The following is a 22155-nucleotide window of genomic DNA, read 5'->3' as shown; positions in this document are numbered from 1 at the left end:
GATCCCCCTCTCTACCAGCTGCCACTGAAATGAAAAAGTTGGTTTGTTTTCCTCAATGGTTTTGTTCTTTCCATGTAGAACATGACTGCCCTGCACCCATCTAGTGTGTCTAGGCTTCTTTCGGCCATGCCAGTGGGATTCTGGAAAAAGGTAGGTAGTTCAATCGATTGGTTCACATGGAACAGAGATGAATTTAGGCGCGAATAAGGGATGATTGCGCAGAACTACCTTATCCCTGTGGCCTGTAACAAAGGGGTCTAGAACAGAAAGGGCCTATAGTTCGCTAACCCTTCTGATAGAAGTGATAGCCACTAGGAAGGACATCTTAGCAGTAAGGTCTTTTAGACTTGCTTTATGCATTGGCCTAAAGTGAGAACCCATGAGCCTGGTTAAAACCACATTTAGATCCCCATCCAGGAGCTGGGTGAGAAATTGGAGGATAAATCCTCTTAACCCCTTCCATAAAGGCCTTAATCACCAGTATCTTCCATCACGACAACTTTTGTTGGGATGTGGTGTAGGCTGAAAGAGCAGCCAGATGAACCTTTAGGGAATTGAAGACCAACCCTGTGTCCAACAAATGGGTTAGGTACAGCACAATGTGTGTTGGTGAGCAAACAATGGGATCGACGCCCTTGGTATTACACCAGATGACAAAATGTTTCCATTTGCTGGCATAGCAATTACAGGCGTCAGGTGTTCTAGCTTTCCAGAGTATGTCCATGCACCTCTGAGGGAGCTGTAGGTGTCCAAACTCTATGACCTCAGCCAGGCTGCTAAGTTCCGAGTTTGTGGGCATGGGTGTAGGCCCCCCCCCCCCCCCTGTCCTGAGACAACATGTTGTACGGGCAGGGTAGTCTTATTGGTAGGGAGGGGGACATTTCCATTAGATGAGTGAACCAGGGTTGGCGGGCCCACATGGGGGCCACCAACATCGTAACTGGTTCCTGGTGCATCTTGTGCACTATTTTGTTGAGAAGGGGACTCTGGGGGGTAACGGGGGGAGCGTAGACAAATTTCTCTGACCATGTTATCCAGAGACCATTCCCTTGGAACGGTTCTGGGGGTACCTGGAGGCGTAGTCTTGGCATTGGGTGTTCTCCTGAGTCGCAAATAGGTCGATCTCTGGGAAGCCCCATTCTGCGAAGACGTTGGACACGATGTCTTCGTGCAGACGCCATTCGTATTCTATGGGCAGAGGGAAATCTCTGCTGAGCACGTCTGCCAGAAGATTTAGTTCCCGACAACAGAAACAGCTTGTGTTTGAGAGCCCAGATCCAAATGTTTTGGGACAGCTTGGATAGCCCTGGAGAGTGAGTGCCCCTGTTTGTTCAGGTAATACATGGCTGTAGTGCTGTCTGTTAGAATTAGCACTGTCTTCCCTTGTAGTTGCATCTGAAAGGCCTTTAATTCCTTGAAAACCGCTAATAGCTCCAGTAAATGTATATGTTTGGACGCTACTTGTGGGGACCACACTCCATGCGCTGTCTGCTGAAGCAGGTGAGCCCCCCCCCACCCAGTGAGAGGGGAGTCCGTTGTGAGAGTGGCTTCCACTGCAGGGGTGGTGAAGGTTTTCCCCTTCAAGAGGTTTTCCCTTGACCACCACTGCAGAGTGAGAACGAGGGCTGGCGAGACAACTAGCAGATCTTCCCATTATCCGCTGGCCTGACACCACTGGCTGTTGAGCCATCTTGCATGGGACGCATGCGCAGCCACGCATTGGGAACCAAGTATATGCATGACGCCATCATTCCTAGCAAACGCATGGCTTTGCGCAACGTCACCTCCCGAATGGCTACATATTGGAGGGATCTGAAAAAGCATGTTCTGAACCCTCCCGGAGGGGAAGATGAGGCCGGCTTTCGTCTGGATTAGAGCTCCGAGAAATTGTTTTATTTGACTGGGGACTAGACTTAATTTCTTCTCGTTGATAGATAAACCCAGACTGAAAAGAAGGTCTACAGTCTTTTGGGTTTTCAAAAAAACATGTGCCGTAATAGTCCCCTGTTATGAGCCAGTCGTCGAGGTAAGGGTAAACCGGGATGGATAGTCTGCGCAGGTGTGCTGCTGCTACTGCCAAGACCTTTGTAAACACTCTTGGCGCTGAGGCGGTGCCGAGTGGGAGCTCTTTGAATTGGTAATGCCTGTCCTCCATCATGAACCTTAGATATTTCCTGTGCGCTGGCTTCATTGAAATATGAAAGTATGCATCTTTCATGTCCAATGTTGCCATGTAGTTCCTGGTTCAACAGTGGGATCACCTCCTGTAGCATTACCATGCAAAACTTTTGAGGTTTTACGAACTTGTTCGCTGGGTGCAGGTCTAGGACAGAGTGCATGGTGAGGTCCTTTTTGGGTACAAGGAAGTACACTGAATAAATACCCTAGTTTACCAGAAGAATTGGGACGGCTTCTATGGTGTCCTTTCACAGCAGCGCTTCCACCTCTTGATTGAGGATCTCCAGGTAGTCCGGTGAGAGGCGCAGGGGTTTGAACTGTGGAGGTCGAGCGATTTCCATGCAGTACCCGTGGGCACTTATGACCCACTGGTCTGAAGTCATCCCCTCCCATGCCGTGAGGAAAGAGGTTAAGCGCCCCCCCAACCAGGGTGACATGGGAGGTGACCTGGATCTGATGGTTATTTCTGACCAGAGGCTGCGGCTCCTCTAGGATTGGGGCCTGTACCTCTGGCTTTTCCGCATCGCTGACCCCTTGGTGGGTCGTATGCAGGGCTTCCTGATGTTTGTCCAGCATTAAAGTTTCCTGTGCTATAGTTCTGACTTGCACGGGACTGCCCTCGAAAGGACCGACGAGAATTACCCCCTTTGGGGGGGGGGAAGGTTTTTGAGTAATCTGTTGCAGGGACTTAAGAGTCTCATGCTCTTTCTTTGTCGTTTCCAGGGCCTCATCGACCGCCTTTCCGAAGAGGTTAGTTTCTTCAATGGGTTTGTTGATGAGAGCGGCATGTGTCTCAGGCTTGAAACCTGAGTTACAAAGCCAAGCGTGCCGCTTAAGTAAAGTGCCCTGGGCCAGAGACCTGCCTGCTGTCCCAGCAGTGTCCAGCGTGTTCTTTATTACATTCTGGTTTACCTGCCTGCCTTCGGCAACAATGGTGAGAAGCGTGGACCGGACAGGTTTTGGGACTTCCCGGAGACCTTCCTGTACTAGCTTCCATTGAGCGCCTGCATAACTCGCCTGCAGCGTAGTGTTATTCGCTATATGCAGCAGCCAAGGTAATACGCTTACCTGAGGCATACAACCTCTTTCATTCTTTATCCAGAGGTGCCTCCCCCATAGCATGGGGTACTCCTGCCCGTTTCCGGGTGGTAGTCACTACCAAGGAGTCGGGGGTGGCGTGCCCTTTAATGTATTGAGGGTCCGAAGGAGCTGGCCGAAAAAAAAAAAAACTTTTCCACTCTTGGGTTCACTGCCCCAGTCTGAGCTGGCGACACCAGGGAGGGGGGCCAATCTTCTTTTAACAGAATTAAGGAGGGGAATGGCCTGGCTTGAGGGGCTTTCTCCTTGAATGTCCTCTACAAAGTCCTGCTCGGGTACTGCTTCTTAATTAGTGATTTTGGAAGTGATCTGCTGCCTTCCTTAAAATGGCATTGAAGGTTATTTGGTCGTCTACAGGCGAGGCCTGGCGAGCCGGGGTGGATGGAGGAGAATTTAGGCACAGAAAATGTGTGTCCTGATCTTGTTGGGGGAGCGTCCATGGGTCCGTCTCCACTTGCTGGGTTACTTCCCAATTGTCCGCAGCATCCACCTGGTCCTCAATGTAGCCCTGCAGGAAGGAAGCGTCTTCTTCACTGTAAATGTCCTGATAAGTGTCCATCTGGACGATGTCTTCATGATGGACAGGGACCATGGGCTGATCATCTTGGAAACGTGAAGCAGATTTAAAAATTAGGTCCTCCACGAGATCTTTTCAGGGAAGGATGTTCAGAAAAATTGATAATTTTCTCAAGACAATCTACACCCTTCAAATTTCTCCCTTGTCCACTTAGAGGAACCAGAAGGGCCTACGGGTGGAAAAGCATCGTCTTCCGCCCCTTGGTGTTGAAATTTGTCACTCAGGGTGTTGGAAAGAGGCTCCTGACTGTCCTCTTAGGTTTCGTGAGAATCGGGGCACCATGGCATATCTATAGATTTGCCCGTGTCCTGCCCCATGTTTTTCGATGGAGTAGGTATCAAACCAACCGCCGAAGTAATTCTTGCAATACTGTGTTCAATCACCGCCGAATCGGCGTGAGTTAGTGGGTCCAAAAGTTCTATCAGTAGATTTACCACCTACCGCGGCGTTAGCGGGCGTAGTGGTAGGTTTCTCGCCTTGAGGCCTAGTCATAGATTTTGGGCCTACCGGGCCTTTAGTGACTGTTGGAGCGTCGAAAGTCTGCGCTTTGACGTGTAAACTTGATTTAGCGGTAGCGCCCTGGTTTGTTTTGGAATGCACAGTCGCAAAACGCTGCTGTGGATGCGGGGAAGGCTGCTCATCTGAACGATCAGAGAAATCCGCTGAAATTTTCAACTGCCCTGCTGAAGCTTTCACCTTTTTCGACGTAGCCGGGGTTGTGTGTTTAGTGTGATGCGTTCTTTGTACACCGCCATCGCCGGGTGTTTTCCCTGAAGCGAGGCTAGCGTCAGGCCTTGAAGGGTCAGGTACGGGCGTGGCGGACCTAGAAGTGTCCGCCTCGAGGTCTAACATCCGCCACGGATGTTTGGTCATCGGAGGTGCCCCCGTCACTTTCGGTGGGGGTGTGGCGGTGGGGGGGGGCGAAGAGTGTTCCGCCCACGACATACCGTACGCGGCCCACCACTTTACACAGCGCTCCTTAAGGGTCTTAGGCCGAAGAAGTTTACAAGCCGCACACCGCTTCCCATCGTGATCTAAGGGGAGACAAGAATTACACGTTATGTGCTAGTCTTTCCATGGGTATCTGACCCTACACTAAGGGCAGAACCTAGATGGAGTCCTTTCCATAGCGAAAGGTGTAAACAAAGATGACCAGACAGAGGGGGAAGAGGAAAGACATAACGAAGATATGGCCACCCTGACCCCACTCTCCCTAATGTGAAGGCCGGCCAGACGACCCAGCCACGTGGATGCTTCAGCCGCCGGATCTGAGGCGCAGAAATCCACCACCGTAGACAAATCCCCCGCAGTCTTCGTCGAAGTTGTTCCTGCCGAAGTGACTTCAAGGGGGAATAACCGACAAGTCGGTTTAAGACAAACAATGAACCTTATGTAGGAGCTCCTCTATATGGTGACCAGTTATCAGAGTGGGAAAAAACAATACGAGGGACATCGGCGCGTGAGGGATCTTGGTTACACTACACATCACAATAGGGATAGTACAGACACGCCTATGCCAACGTCCCCTTTCGGTCCCCGAAAGACAAGATGCAATACACCACTGTTACCACTGGATGTCGGACCATGTGCACAGCATGCGATTCTAAGCAGATTAACAAGCATCAGAACAAAAGGTTACCAAGTAATAAAGGGCATACATTGTATCCCCCAGCACTCCTCATAAGGTGGGGTGTGCTGGCTCACTATATAAAATGTAAAGGGGATTTAAAGTCCCTTGTTGGAAAAGAGAGTCCTCCGGGACCAATCAGGTTCACTGTCGAACGAGACTGCTTACTTTTGCCGGAGTGATCTTAAAGCTCAAAGTGGTGTTTTTCGTTTCAGTACATAGTTTTAAAATGAACAAGTCAATGCTGGTTTGCCCTGTTCTGTGCATTAATGAGCTAGTTGACTTTGCTGTACAATAAACACATCAATTACAACAGGGCAGGTGGCAGTAGAATGGAGAGGTCAGTGGACTTCCACTGCATCTCCTGAAGATTATCATCCCCAAACCCATAAGGGGCTTCCCTTCTCAGGTGATCCTCCTGCTGTGTACCACACCCACATGGATTACTGTACTGTGGAAGCACTGCCCTGTCCCCCTCAGAAAGGTCTTCCTCTATAGGAGACGGGGCAAGATCCTCAAATTCGTCACAGGTGTCTAAAAACAGTTGGAGGAGCCAGAAAATGAATCTGCCCTGTGATAAATTATAAGTATCTTCATTACATCAAGCAGTGTCTAGTCAGATGCAAGCTTGAGGCGGGGGGGGGGGTATTAGTCTTTGGTTGATGCAGCCATGTGTGAAACAGCACACTTTCCTATATGACAATGGAACTGTCCCCATCTGGGTCAAGAAGCAAGCTTTAGAGCTAATTTACATTCCCACAGTGCATCGGTGTGGGTCTCCGATCTTGAGGTGAGCTACCGCTTTGGATACTAGATGGTGCTGTGCATGTGTGGCATTTTAGCTCAAATGGACTATTTCATTGCTAGTAAGTCAATGGAATGCTTCTAGAAGAGGCAGTACCAGATGGAGCAAAGATACAGACCAAAACCACACAAAATTAGTGAAATAGTTGTACACATCAAAGGAACACATCTAATGTGGTAGGTAAATTACCACATTATGTTGGCATTTGTGCTTCGTTTAGTCTCCCCTGCCCATCACATTTGTGTTTCGTTTCCATGTGTTGTGCCTGGTCAGTCTGCAATACCCTGCCCATGTCACACCATTCATTGTGAGCAGCTGCAGATGGTCAAGCACACCACACCGGCAGATCAAGTCATAATCATCAACTCTGCGCTACCTTTGGATCAAAATAAAAGCCATTTTATCCGCTCCACTTTAGTGCTACAGCGTGCACTGTGCGAAAGTGTCTCCCAAGCCATGACAATTGTTAATAGGGCCCATCTCAGGTAATGATGCATCGCCACAGAGTACGAGAACGATTGAAGCTTGCAATCTCTTACCTTCCAGCAGTAACAAGAGTTGTGATAATAACCCTGTACCCCTGCAGAATTTCTTTGTTGGGGTACACGTGACACTGCTTGGCGTCATCCCAATTACAGCACGGCTGTAGTATTAAAAATAAAAAAATAAACAAATTTAAAAATCACTAGAAACAAATACAAGGTTTCCAATTTGGCAAATTAATACGTAATCGACTGACTGAGAAGGCTCAAACGTCGCTACAATTGTAGTACGTTTTGAAAATGACAACTGTAAAGTCCCGGATCACCCCTCACAAAGACACAGGTTGAACAAAGTAAGTTTAATTTTTTACCCATTTCTTTATAAACCAAAAGCTCCACAATCTTGAAACCTTTGAGGCTTTAAATCCGGAAAGGTTCTGTAAGCACTCGTTGAAGAAAACATGAACACAGCCCAGATTATCTACTGTGGCTGGAACAAAACGAAGGACAGAAATTCAAAAATACAAAATTTTGAGCAGCAGCTAAAAAGGAACCCACTAATCAGCATCAGCCAGTAAACATGATTTAGAACATACATGGCATTCCACTAATCAACACTTCTCATGAAATGCAAACCAGCACTTGGTCCACTACATACGACCCATTATGCACCAGTGTATTGTAATGCTCCTATGCTTGCACTCAGACATACGTAGGCATATCTTGCCTGGGGAGTCAACGTACCTCATGGCACCCCATATGTTGGGTGTCAAGCTAACCAGTCTTAGTTTGCAAGTAAAAACAAGTAGCTTGAAACAATTGTCTCAGCCTCGCTAGAGGACTGTAACTTCTGATCAACCCAATCAAACCCACGAGGAAATAAAAAAAATCACAAGTTATGGTAGAGGTCCAGCTCTCAGTCTGGCGTTACATGGCTCCCCTACCTAGCAAGGTTTTACTAGGCTATGGATATCTAGAGGGGTGTATGTGACCAACTTGTATTTCGGTTCCAATTCCCACTTGCCCAAACTCTGATCCTGCAAAGTGGGCGGAAGGTTCCCCTTTCGGCCAAAACTGAGGCCAACCAGATTGCAAAAATTTCTGGGTTCTGGGAGTCTCTCTACCAGCACGAACACAGCCCGCTGACCTGTTCTTGGGTGGATGGCCCCCGGCAGAGTCTCAACCAAGTCTTTCTAACATGGTCCATAAAAAAATAAAAAGCACCATCTCCCCAGGAGCAGACCCTTGCAAGTTGGAGATACTAGCACTTGACTTTCACTGGTTTGAATTAGGTGCATGCTTTTGTAACATCCCCAAACTGTGCTGACAAATTAATGAGACTGGTTGTGGTTTCCTTGTAAATCAATAGCCCCATTAGAAAGTGGTTCATAACAAAATATAGCAGGTCCTGAAATTCAAAAGGAGCTCAAGATGCGTACCTTGATGACCTCCGGGACAATGCGGAAGTCTCGGCTGCTTGCGTTTAACCTGAAAAGCTCCCGCTTATCTCTGTGTTTCAGGAGGCGCTCACAAAGCAGATCGGCAGCACTGTTGGAAGGCGCACACGCAAGAACATGGGACGTGGGTATGCATTCCAAAATCTGATGGGAAGAACACAGTTTAAAATCAAAACAGATAAAAGCAGGACATTCATCATACAGAAGAGGCCAGAGCACTGGTTAATCATTTTCCTTTAGCAGTCTGCAGACATTGTAATTCAGACAAAATGAGGCCCCGAGTACCAGGCATCTTATTATTAAATATGCAACTGTAAATGAGTCACCACTACTCTGTTCCAGTCCGATTTCTATTATGTAATCTTCCAGTGGCTCCTTCAAACCTGTAACATTTGTTTTACTTCAATCCATGTTCAACATATAGAAGTAAGACTTTGTCCTTATGCTATTGGGACCAGCTGGCGTAGAATAGAATATGGACTACTCGTATCCTTTTGTTTAGATTAACTGCACAAGCTATTTATTGATGGAACAGCAGACGCAATTCCTCTGGGTGGTTTCCCTTTACACAGGGTACATACTTTAGGTATCCTGTGGTTTCAACAATGGAAATTACTTTGAAGATCTATTTGTGAGTTAAGGGGTAAAAAAGGTGGGGGTGGGGAGGGTTGTATGCAGATGTGCCTCTCACCTGAACCCAAAAAAGGCCCACCACTCGAGCAAATGCACGTTTGTCCGTCATCGTACAAACAGCCAGGAGGGGCTAGATGATGCTGTACAGTCAAACTAATCTGAGTCTCCTTGAACCACACAAGTTGGCCCATTTGATAAAATGTAACAGTTAAACTCTGACATTTTATTAATACTCTTACCCCCCAGACTATTGATTACTTTTGTATAGGTTTGACCAATCTTCAAGTCCCACATTCTCATTGGTCACATTGAACTACCACCATCAGCTCATATTCGTAGCACACACCTTTCAGGGATCCTTCCATGGTAAGTTATGTCGTCACATGCATTCAAAGGTGATCATAATTCATTAAATGTTCCTGCTGGCCTTGGACCTCCAACTGCAGATGTGATGCACATGGCTTTGCAAAGACACGATATGAAGGGGGGAAATAGCTCCCGTTAAACTGGTGATGACCATCTCACCTGCCCAGACTTACTGGTTTCCTTGTTTCAATCTAATCTACACAACTACCAATTCAACATGCATGGCCTCGGGACATCCTGAGAAACGGATCGAAACTCAAAACATTTGTCATCTCACCCTTAAGCAGCCCGTGCACCTGGGTTATTACTTTGGTCAGATTGCCAGACTTTCCTGGATGATGAATAACAGGCTCCCATGTACTTGATTGCTGTCAAATCGTGCTATTTCCTCCCTCCCTTCCTCCTCACCAGATTCTTCCACTGAATCTTCTTCCAGAATTTTCTTCTTTCTCCTAGTATTCTTCTGTTCGTGCTTTCCTTTCCTTGGAGTAAATAGGGTCTCTCCCCGGGATGCCACCCTGCCGGTAGGGTAATCCCCAACAGAGCGAACTCCCCGGGAGTTAGCCCAAAAATAACAGGGAAAAGCCTCCCGGCATAAAAACCCTGTAAGTCCTGGCCCTTGGATGTCAAGTCAATATGAAAATGTTTGCAGCAACTGAGACGACCAGGAACCCTTCCTTGTATCTGATTCAAGAATGCAAGTCCATAGGAACTCGGGAGCCAGGTAGCCCACAGCCCAAACAGACCGGAATCCAGCAAGGTGAATGGAAGAGTGCTCGGTTCTGTGAGACCGCAAGAAGGCTTAGGACCCAGACCTGGATCCAGTTCTGGAGAGAGCAGGCGGTATCCCTTAGAGTACAAGAAGAAATCCAGGTGAGTTGGGAGAAAATATATGGGCGAAAGGCATAAGCAAGAAACCGGGATGGGGAAAAGGACAGAACCCAAAAGGGCGGAAAGAAAGTAACAGAAAAGAAAACAGGGAACCACGCTAAGAGTAGAGTAAACAGGAGAGGGAGGAATAGCGTAAGGAAAAAGGGAGCGAAAATAGAACCAGAAGGGGCACGGAAGCAAGGCAGGCGGAGCGAGAAAAAAAGACAATCTGAAGACAGGAGGAAAAAACAGCGCTAGGCAGTAGCACAGCAAAACGAGTGTGTAGCACGGAAGAATCCAAGGAGCAACGCGCATCGCTGCCGTGAGTGTTTGTTCTTGGCGGAGGCCATCTTGAAAACAACTAGACCGCTGCAAGAAAACAGTCAGTAACGTGATGGAACTAGTAATGGCGCCGCCAGCTAGCCCATAGTTTCCAGGAAGGCATGACAATTGCTTCTCTTTTCCACAATAGTGACAAGTCATACAAACCTGAGCCTGCTTGTAGCTGACCATGTGATATTATCGCAGCTGTTAGTTGGCCTTGCACAGCCTCAACCTTCCCAAAACAGCTTTCCCAGTCACACAGAATTAATCTCGTCATCCCAGGTTGACGGGCCTGCATAAACTAGGAAGGAGCTATGCAGGATAGCAATGAGTTGGAAAGCAAGTAGAAGCCTGGTGGCAGGATCTTCAGAAATGGGCGGATGCTGAAACAGTGGTGTGGAATGAAGCAGCACGTTGTTGACACGTTGATTGCCTGGAAGCAAACAGTAGCTACACTGTCTGGGTCTGACCAGGCAAGCCCAGAGGAAGAAAGCTCTTCAGGGGGAGAGGAGGGAGGGATGCCCATAGAAGAGGTTGTGGAAGGCTGAGGCGTGGGGTAGGCTAGGGAAGGGGGAAGTAGGTGGGGGGCAAAATTAAAATGCATACTTGCTGCAACACTGGGGTTAAGCTGGAATTAATAAAAATTGTTTTAAAAAAAAAATGAAGGAGCTGCAGTATTCAGATTTATATATTCATCATGTACCCCAAACATCTGTCCTTCAAACCTCCCTCCCCCCCCAATGTGTGTATTGTGAGGGGTCAGAAATGTGAGGCAGACAACTTTGTAAAGGGTTTTCAAAAGATGTTCTTTTAACTCAAAAAGGTTGGATACACTCCTCACCATCCCTACCCGGATGAGGAATTTCCTGCCTAAAATAAACTAAACAAAACACTAACAAAAAGGATTCTGTCACTCACATTTAAACATACAACGTAACAAGGTAGCATACTGCATTCAATGCAATCATTAAATTCAGGTCAAAATCAATGTTTCCCCTTCGAATCTGGGTGAATTACCCTTCCAAAGATTTCAGCAGGATGCTGGTCAAAAGTTCCAAACAAAAGTTCAGGGAATACTGGCTCTTAAAGTTCCAGCGCAAGTCTCTTTGTTCCACTTTGATAAGAAGAGTTCTAAGATTGTATTCAACCAACAGTTCACAAGTGCTCAAAGTTCCTTCTTTCTCTTGTCACAAAGACGTTTAAACAATGTCTTCTCATCAGCCTAGAATAATTCCTTGCTTGACTGGTTTCAACAAGAAAAGGTCAGTTATATTTTTGCCACAGTACACAAAAGCAATTGTTTGACAACGTTAAACACTACTGCAGCAGTTCACACAACTCTTGTTTCAATGTTACTTGTCGGGATGCTTCCGCTTTAATTCACCAAACCACTTTAGTGATTCTTCAACCCCTTAAATATTGGTAACCACACCACAGTACTTCTATGGCTTCCACCTGGTCCATTTAGCCGTTGGGCTCATCACAACAAATTCTCTATACTGGTATACTCGCCTGCCAACGCAGATCAAAGTACTATGAAACTCTTACCTGGTGTACTCTCCCACCAGGCCAGAACAAACTACTACTTGTAGCTACTTCAGTGGCTGTGCTTCACTGCTTCACAGTTTCAGGTATATGAAAATTCTTCACACCTGTGTCGCCACATTGGTTGAAGGTTATGCTCCTCTCCCTCTGAATATCCTCTTTCAGAAGGGCAGCCGGCCTAACACTCTAGTTTTGCCCCTTTGTCAGCCAACTGCTGATAAAGATTCTGCTCCACTCACACTTTAGGCTTTGACAATGTGGGCTTAAACCATTTTCCTTTGGGACCACTTTTCTAGAGGGGCAACAGTCTTCACTATTGCTCAATATCTTAGCCACCTTCTTTTGGCTTCGGCAATTCTGGTTCTTTTGGAATTGCTCAGGTTTACTTCTCTTTGGCAATGATGGTTTTGCTTTTTTTCTAGAATTATTGCCCTCTTTTGGCATTGGCTAGCACTCTGCCCCACAATGTCACAATCACACCTCTTCAATATTTTAAGTGCCCTCTGTGCCTTCTTAAATCAGCTTGATTCACGTTAGCAGTATTAATCTGCTTTGTATTGGTTCGACAGTCAAAAAGCAACTTCTGCTTTAATGCTACTTCGTCAACATCAATTGTGAGATTCAATTGCCTGGATTTGGCAAGTGGGTTCCGGGGTCCCAATGTAACAGTGAACTCATGGGTTCTGGCGTGCGCTTCTTTTCGCCTCACTGCATCAAGGTCTTCTGCTTTGATTTATCGCCACAGGCCGGCAATCTTCTCAGCACGTTTCCAGAGGTCCTTGTCTTTTCAGTTTCAGAGCTCTTCCGCCTCCGAACGTAACACAGAACTCCTTCACGCCCTGTACTCTGGGTAAGGCAGCAACATGGTATGCTGCGACTTCTGCAGCTGCAAACTTTAGCCTTCAAGACCCGCACTGGACCGGCATCACAAATACACTCTGCTGAGTTGCCAGCATCTCCGTTCACATCGGTCATCTGCTGCAACATGGAGAACACAAATCTGCTCCACCTGCTACTACTGCAGTCTCCTTCTCCCTCTGCAAAGGCTAGGACGAGTAGGCTTTTTATGCCTCCGAGTCCTCAGGTGTGGGTCATTCCCGATTGACTGCAACTTGCAGTCTTTCCTCTGCAATCCACTTCCTCGTCTCAGTACTATGGGAATTATGGGACTTTAAGTCCCCAATGTCAAATTTGGTTACAGTTTGTACTTACAAAAGAATGGGGTCTTGAGGAAAATTATACAAGGGGGTTTCCCCACTACTCCCGACTTTGTTCCCCCACCCCCTTACCCATGTGATCCTCCCTCAGACCATCATCCCCAGGGTTAGGATCATAAAGCGTCTGCCCTTCCCTGGCCACATGAGAATGGTCACAGGCCAGGATTCCTGGGTGAATCTCAGATGAATCACAGTATGTCTGTGCATGCATGTTTAAGACCACTGCGTCCTCTTTACAGTGGTTTCTTCAATCTGTCTCGCATGGAAAGCTCCTTGCTGCTCAACCTCTAGGCACTAAGTGGCACACCATACCTATGTTACATTTAGATTTCACAGCAGTTTTGACATTCATCTTGCTGCATGCCTGTACATCTAAAATGTATCAACTTAAACACAACTTAACACTAAAAGTAACAGATCCTATTCTCATTAACTATACTAGATACATGTAAAATTGCAACATCGCAGCAACATTGCAGTTCCCCCAGTCACCAGGACACGTGCAAGTAATGGAGTAATTTTCAAGATTGAAATTAGCTTCCTACTTAAAACAAGACTAACTTTGATTAAAAGTCTGGTTTTGGGGGAAGAAAGCCCATAAAACATGATCATATTACATAGATGTGAAGGATTACATGTTGTTCAGTTGCAGTGGGGCCAAGACCTCAGGTACCAGAATTAACTAGTTCATAAAAGCAAAGCTCAGAATTCAACAATGGCAGTGCCATATAGCCACTAATGGAAATAAAAGAATGGACATACTTGCAGAGAAGATAAAGACCCCCACATACAACCAATGGGACGGCATTGAGCCAGCGTGCTGAAGAATCCACAGCCCAAACTGATAGCATAAAATGGACAGGCAAACGGCAAAGACACTTAGAGAATTTTTGATCAGGCAGATTGACTCACTTGGCATTCTGTGATGGATGGAAATAAAGCACTTGACCTTCAAGGCTCCTCCAGAAACAGACACTCCAAATTTACTCTTTCAGACAGCAAGACAACTTATGGCCTGCCAGTTTCAGTTAGTGAGGGATACAGCAAAACATTAACGAAAACCCTGACAGGTTGCAAATCACGGCTGGCACGGGCCGGCGCTACTATCCTACTTTTCCTATATATCCAGCAGCATATATGCTTCGTGCTACCAGTCCATACAGGCAGATGTGTGCAATCTGCCTCTGCAGTTGGTAAGCAGTTGAAGGAGACGGGACGCTTTAAAACCAGAAATTGTTCCTTCAAGGCTGGGTAAACTGAAGTAAAACATGCGTGCTGGGGACAAATTCATTCTCATCGAGTAGTAAAAGGAACAGGTTGCCAATCTTTCATAAACACATCCACCTTTAAATTTCATGCACAGTAATGTGTATATTGATATACATTTATTTTCTGAAACGATGGCCGGTTGGTTGCGGAATACATGTAGTGTGAGCATATAGAGAAACAAACCTCAGAGTCCCAAGGGCCCCAATGAACCAGTCCTAGCTTTACTTTGAACCTATACTTTGAAAAAAAAGGAACTACAGTTTGGTAAAAAGTTGACTGGAATCGTTCATATTATAGGCCGCTATGAGTAAACACGGGCCCATTAATAGATTTAAATTAAGAGGTGTAAGGGATCAAGACTAAGACTCTGTACCAAGTGCTGGTTATAAACTTTATTTTCACGAAAGAACGTTGGGAGAAATTCCATCTGTCCCAAATCCTAAGGGTTTCCCTGCCCCAACAAAACTAAGGTACGTCTGTCAGGATGTTAAGCTAAAGAGCGTCCTGTGTCCAAAACCCTAAATTGACCCTTCCACACTAAACTCAATATAATGCGTATAAGGGGATTTCTATAAGGGGAAGAAAAAATACCAAATAATGTTCCACTGTTCCAAAGTGGCTCTTCTTCTGAGTCTTTCTTTGCACAATAATTCACTCTGTATCAAGGGGGACGACTTCTCCCTCGAGTTCCTCCGCTTTCTATGCTTCCACAATTTTAAGGAAAAGAACTTTACCTTTGTTCCAGGGCCGTCACGTGGGGGGGGTGCTGGAGGGGTAAACTGCCCCGGGCCTCGCACTTGTGAGGGGCCTCGCTCCCCCCTCTCCTAAGTGGAAGCCAGCACAGTCTCCCGTGTCCTTTAGTCACACGGGGGACTGTGCTGTCTGCCCTCTGCAATGATTTTGCTGTTTGTTGCGAAGCTGTTTGGCTCCGCAACAAACAGCAAAATAATGGGAGGTGGCAGGGCTCAGAAGTGAGCTCTGCTGCCTCCCGTCATTCAGCTAAAAAGATGCACATGCTGAATGACTACAGAGGACTCCTCCTGTCAGTCAGTGTGTTCACGTTGCTCAGCATGACCACGCTGACTGGCATGAGAGGAGTTCTCTCTTGTCAGGCAGCATGTCTACGTGTTGGCTGCGTGGATGCTTTTTAAGGGTGCTTAGAGGTAAGGTTAAGTGTTTTTTATTTTAAATTAAAAGTGTATGTGTAATTAAATTAGTATGTGTATGTATGAATGCATGCGTGCATGCTGGTGTGTCAATGCAGTGTTTGGTTTTATGTATACATGTATGTATGGAGTTGTGTAACTGGTGGATGAACGCATGGGGAAGTGTTCCTTGGGAGTGTGTGTTCAGCACCACCCCTAAATGTAGCCACCCTGGGGGCCACTTCATTAAGGGGTGGGTTCATGGCATCAGAGGTGCACCTAGGCTAAAATGTCAGGGGAGAAAGGGGACTTACACTTCAAATGTTGGGAGAGACTCCAACGTCACAGGCTGTGGGCAAACTTCCTTGTGTGGGGGCACCTAACATCTTTCCACGTTTTGAATGAGACTATTCTGGTGAAGCTTCAATGTTACAAGCAGCTACCTCTTGCCTTCATTTCTGAAACATCACACTTAAGGACTGCTGTGAGAATGAGAAGTCACATGTCACCACTTCCCTTCTAATCACTCCCCTAGCATGCAAGTGCTAACTCCACATCCCGATTTCAATTACCTAAAAACGTTTGGATAGGAATGCAGGTGCCAACAGTGAAATTACTTCTCATGGCCATGCTAATCCCTATGGCAATTCTCACCCAGTTCCTCCTGCCCTCCCCATCCAAAACACCTCCTCACTGGAACTCTTTGAGCTAGCTTTAAACATGCCTTGACATCAAACGTTGCCCTCAATGTACCTGCAAGTGTTTCCTCAAAGGAGCCTTCTGAGAATTCATGACTTCATTGGAGTTGTAAACACGCAACTGGTGTAATAAAAATGTCTTAAATCATGTCTGCCTTTGGCCACTCAATTTAAAAACACCCTACGTGTCTTTCGCTGAAGTTCTTTTAAAAATAAGCATTGACAAAGTCAACAGTTTTGGTTTGCATTTACCAGGCACTGCTATTAGCTGCTCGGGCACTCAAACCATTTTGCACTGGCACTTTCAATGGCCAGCTAATACAGAAGTGCCTTTCCCATGCCTACACAAATGCCCAAACGGTTAGCATTGCCAGTGCTCTTTTTGCTTTACCCTTGATGCACAGGACTATGCATCAAGGTTAAAGCAAACATACTACTTGGCTAAATTGGCCCACATTGAATGTAGGCCAATCTAGCCAGTAATAACACTTAGGGTACACAGTCAGCTGGATATACTTTCTGTGGCATGGTATTTTTACTGGCTGGGAGTCCGTACATGGTAATAATGACATATATTGATGCAGCCTGCATCGACCAGCATGAATATATTTTTATGCTAGCATATCTCGCGTGGAAAGGCGGCATGAAATGTATTGGAAAATGTTCCTATGCACAAATAGTGATTAGCAACTATTGGGAATTTCCATGTGCTTCCATACAAAACCAATTGCAAACTGTATAGATTTCTACCCACTTTTGCAAAGAAAGTGCTGTAAAATGCATACTTTTAACCCAATGGGCCCCATTACGACTTTCGAGGTAGCCATGGCGCTATTAGCGCCATGGCTGCCTCCAAAATCGGTGTCCTGGTCCGGTCTGTCTGCTGGAGAGGGGACATACCGGGACATTCCGCCCTAGGCGGACCCGGTAAATCCCCATTCCAAATGGTTCCATGCGATGTCATCGCCTGCTTTTACATCGCCAGGCTTTTAAACGTGCACATTCCATCGAATGTGCTCTTTTTTTGGGGGGGGGGCCCTCACCCAAACCCCCCACCCACACTTGTTACTATTGCCCACCCGCCCAAACCCTTATTTGCCCTTTCCCACGCCCCCCCTAAAAAATTCGATGAGCACATACAATGTAATGTGCACGTTTAAAAGCCTGGCGATGTAACAGCAGGCGATGAAACATCGTACCTTCCAAATGCCATTCCCATTTGAGCCCCCATAGGGCTCAATGGGAAGGCGCTAATAACGGGCCCGCTAATTGCGGGCCCGTTTATTAGCTCCAAGGTCCCTTAACGGGTCCCGTAAAGAACGTGTGGTCAGACCACACAACCTTTACGGATCCCGCTAAGGGACCTTGGAATTGGGCGGTAAGGGATTACCGGCACCGTTCTCCTTAACGGTGCCCGGTATCCCTTACCGCCCACCTCGCAATGAGGCCCACTGTTTCAAAACTTTTCTTCTTGGGAGTGAGAACCTCCCTCACTGTGCTCTGTTGATCCAGCCTAATTGGCACAAACATTTAAGTCTCTTAAGTTCAGAAACGTACCAGCCTCCACTGTACATCATTTGTCACTGTGCATGATGTGCGTTTTAATGCACACACAGGGTCAGGGTGCTCCTTAATGATATGGCATTTATAACATGCCTTTACACAAGTGTTTCTAGGCGCAACAAGGCAAGAAGGGAGAAACAAAAGAGTAGGACAAAACACAGATCTTACTAGGCCTTGTGTCATTCAGATCGTGCAAGAGCAGGGAAGGGGGGAGGGAGAAGTGCCGAGGGTCGGGTAGGATGCAGAAGTGCAGTAACAAAGGAGAAATAAGAGTGCAGCCAACGGGTGGCAAGTGTGGGTACTCATAAGTGCAGCCAATGGGTGGAGAATAAGAGCAAGAGCAGGGACTGTAGGGTTACAGATACAGACCACAAGTGCAGGGGAGCCAAGAGGCAGTGCGGGATTGCAACAGGACAGGCAGGGACCTGGGCCCGTATTCAGAGCTTGACCAGTGACCAGTGCATGGATCAGGCAGGTGATCAGCAAGGGAGAGGAAGAGAGAAGGCAGTAGCAAAGGGACAGGTCTTGAGGTGCTTCCGGAACCAGAGAAGGTTCTCCTCACGTTTCAGCGAGGCCGTTTCCAGAGGGAGGCCCCATCCGAAGAAAGATCTGCCCTCAACTCTTTGCTTGGAAAAGTGACTGACCCTCAGAATTGGAGGTGGCGCAGTGGAGAGCTCATGTCATCTTATATATATTTATTCATATGATAAAAAAGTTAGTCTGGCATGAACCTTTCTTCAGTAGATTAATCCAACTTTGCTATAGTTGATTTGGAGTTGTAGTAATAAACCATATTTGGGATCCTGCACACAAACTCAAGGTTAGATTTCTCGAGTCTCCTGTTTGCAGCGGTGCCGCCGCTGGCCGAATGCAAAAAATTGTAAGGGGGCCTCACCAAATGTTTTGCCCCGGCCTCACCACATCTTCTGACAACCGCGTTTGTTCCTTTCGTTTTCACCATTCAACACTTCACACAGTTCAAGTTTATTCAAGAGAAAGACTCTTCCCTCCAGTCTTTTTTCAACAATTCCTTTGAATGTTCAATTTCTCACACTCTGGATTTCAATTAGTCTAAAATGGTATGATTCTTCCCTTTTCCATTGACTTGTCCTCTTGCTGCCCCTGGTGTACTCTCCTGCCAGGATATTGTGACTATTACTAATCCTCAAAAGGGGTACGACTCGTTTTATTCAACACTGTCGCACAATTTCAAGTTCACTTCTCACTCCTGGTTTACTCTCCTGCCAGGATATGACAACTTTGTTTCTTGGGTGCGGATCGCACAGTGCCCGTTACTCTCCTGCCAGGGCTTTTTAGATCCTCTCACGGGTGTGTTGCAATATCCTGCCAGGGCTTTTCAGTTCTCCACTAACTCTTAACACCGTTTGTATTTTTAACAATTCCTCTTTCCCAGTATTGGGTCACTGACCCGGTCTTAACGCTGTTCGCATTCACATCAGATCCTCAAATTACTTTCACTGGCTTCTCTTGCACTTTTAACGAAATGCGATATTCGCAGTCACGCACTCTGGTAATCTTCACTCTCCCGGGGCTTAACGGGCAGCTTTAGCATTCCTCAGGTCTTTCCATCTTCTTACCCATCGGTTTGCTGACTGGGAGTGCGTCCCCGTAAGCCGTTTGGCTCCCGCTTGGCCTTCCTCGTAATAAAGCAGCGAGCGTCTCTTGACCCAGTCCCTCTGCATGCTGTTCTTGTTAGCCTCTGTGCTGCTTTCCACAGTCTGCTTGTCTCCGGTGTATGCGTACGCACACACTGCGTTCAACTGCAGTCTCTGGCTCCCCCCTCTCATTCGGTTCAGCTGTGTTAGTTTTAAACTTCCCACATTGGTTATCCAAAGACTAGAACACAGTGTTTGCTTACCACTTCTGGTATCCTCATTCTTCCTTGTCTCAGGACTCACAAGGGAGGGGGGTGGGGAGGCGATAAGTTGTTGGCTACAAAACCTGGGAATTTGTCAGCTACATCACAATAAGCCATGCAGGCATGTTGCAAAGGCACGTGGGTGTCATTAAAAATTACAGCTGAAGGATTATTTTTGGCCAGTATTTTTCTGCCTCTCTGAAGTTTGTCCTCTCCTACGGGTTTCTCTCGCAAATAACCACCCTTGAGAGTCAGGTTGCCTTGGCTTTTCCCTGGCCACGTAAGAGAATCTTCCCTCCAGAGAATCATTGAGGACGGTGTTAGATTCATCACAGAGGCCAATAACCGTATAAGACTACTAGACAGAAGAAAATGAAAGAAAAACAACAAAAAAAAACTATGAAAGGAAGATCCAAACGTTACAATATTTAAGTGTAAATTACATTGTTTTCCTGTTTAGCAGCTCACGTGGCAGGCAAATGATCCAAAAAGCATTGAGCGCTTGGATCGCTAGTAGGGCTACAGGGTGACTGTAGAGACAGTCACGTGGCATACAAGCTTGACATGTCTCTCTCAGTGGCATAAGTGCCAGTATTGTAGAGGCTCCCGCTACATGGTAAATCTGATTGCTTTTCCAATCTGAAGATGCACCATGCAATGTACAGTTAAATAAAATCCATATTTTGCAGCTGGCTAGACTACTGTACAGTACATGGACCGTCACATCTTCCTGATGCACGCGAGTTTAAGAAAAATACAAATATTTCATGAATAAATATTTCATGAATATGTTCATAGAGACTTATGTTGCAGCTGCACCCCACCACCACAAAGAAGTCGCAGAGGCAAAGCAGTGACCCAAGCCAAGCAGTCTCTTACCCAGCGTGGTTGGTGGAGCGCCCAACACATATGAATTAACTGCCCAGCGATTGTAACTCACCTGTTTGATGGCTTCGACGAGGGTTACCGTCTTGCCGGTTCCTGGTGGACCAAAAATCAAATAAGGAGCCGGCCTGGAGCACCCGTTCACAATCTGATCGACTGCTTTGTACTGCTCCTGGTTATTTTCCAGGTTACGATCGAAGAGGCTAAACAAATTGTAGAGAGAAAATACATTAATGTAATTATATGCAATACCAATAGATGGACACCTCTTCCAGTTGAGATGTGGACTGGCTAACAGATCCCTTAGCTGTAACATTGCTTAAACACTTTATCCAATTGTTTGATCTTGGGCTAATTTACTTCATTTCGACAACTATAACTCGGTTCAGACGAAAGTGGAACGGATGGCCAACCCTCCATGTGTTATGAAACACTTGTGTACAGGCATTGTATGAATGACATATCTTCTGAATTAAAACTGGAATTTCAAATATGAATGCACTGTACAACAAGGCATAGAAACACTTGCCAACAGGTGCTATTGCCCAGAAAATCCTGTTATTACGTGAATTACTTTCAAGAAGTAAAGTGGGGCAAATCCCCATAAGTGAAATTTCAGATTCCAATAAAATCCAAATAGAAAATGATCCCAAAATACACCCTCACCTCAATGCATCACACGCTGAAAGAACATGAAATTTCATGAACCTTGAGCAAGTAACTTCTGCTAGCGGTCCGGAACATGCATTTAGCCCAAAGCTTAGGTACTGACTGGACAATAAGACCAGTCGAGTGGATAGAATAGCACATGGTTTTCCCACAAAACAAAAGATAGATTTGTGACCTTTAGTACAATCTGGCCACAAGTACCTGAAGACTTGGCACAATGGGTTTAACCAGACCAGTCGCCAAGGCTTTTAATAAGCCTAGGAAACGTTCATGCATGGTAAACCAGTGGGACACTGAACAGTTAAATGGCGTCTGAAGTAGAATTATTAGAGCAAATGTAAAAAAATAGGACATACCTTCCCTAGTGCAATTTACTTCCAGACACCACTGCGGAAATACTAGGAACACAGGAGCTAAGATTTCAAAGACTTACACAGATGGCGCTGTGTTTAAAGTATGGCGTCCACAGAGAGCCTCCATTTAACAAACAATTGACCTCCATTTTCTGGACATTTCAGTAATTTACTCCTAAAATGTAAAGCATGGAAGTATTTGGACTTCTAAAACATGTATAGACTTGGGATATGTTTAGTCTTCAATGCTTTGACTTCCCTTCCTAAAACAATTTAGCACAGCCTACAGAAAGTCCTCCCCGGTCCCTACTCCCAACAAGCTGTTCCATCCGTTCGGATCAACAGGTGAGAACTCTTGTATATTTACATTCCATGATTTGGGAAAGACTACCACCATTTCTTGAAATGACGTGATCCTTTTTCATTCACATTTGAAAACCTAGGCTTGTGCCATTTAGACTTGCAACATCACACCAGTGTTACTTAATCAATGCCAAACTATTCCATCCAAACCT

At 46.2% G+C, this 22155-nt stretch overlaps 1 protein-coding gene across 2 annotated transcripts in view; it reads right to left on the bottom strand.

The window, feature by feature from the left end:
- MOV10 (Mov10 RNA helicase) overlaps window positions 1–22155 on the bottom strand; it is a 196037-nt gene that overhangs the window by 58108 nt on the left and 115774 nt on the right. For both annotated transcript variants that reach the window (XM_069633328.1, XM_069633329.1), the window contains exons 10-12: window positions 20674–20821; window positions 8207–8368; window positions 6825–6928 (exon numbers count right to left, since the gene is read on the bottom strand). In XM_069633328.1, the coding sequence (XP_069489429.1) occupies window positions 6825–6928; window positions 8207–8368; window positions 20674–20821 (414 nt within the window). The remainder of the gene's footprint in view (window positions 1–6824; window positions 6929–8206; window positions 8369–20673; window positions 20822–22155) is intronic.

Source organism: Ambystoma mexicanum, chromosome 13 (assembly GCF_040938575.1).
Source record: "Ambystoma mexicanum isolate Mex_15411 chromosome 13, UKY_AmexF1_1, whole genome shotgun sequence".
Lineage (NCBI taxonomy): Eukaryota > Metazoa > Chordata > Amphibia > Caudata > Ambystomatidae > Ambystoma > Ambystoma mexicanum.
Note: the sequence above shows the minus strand (reverse complement) of the source record. Positions and strands in the feature narration are given on the sequence as shown.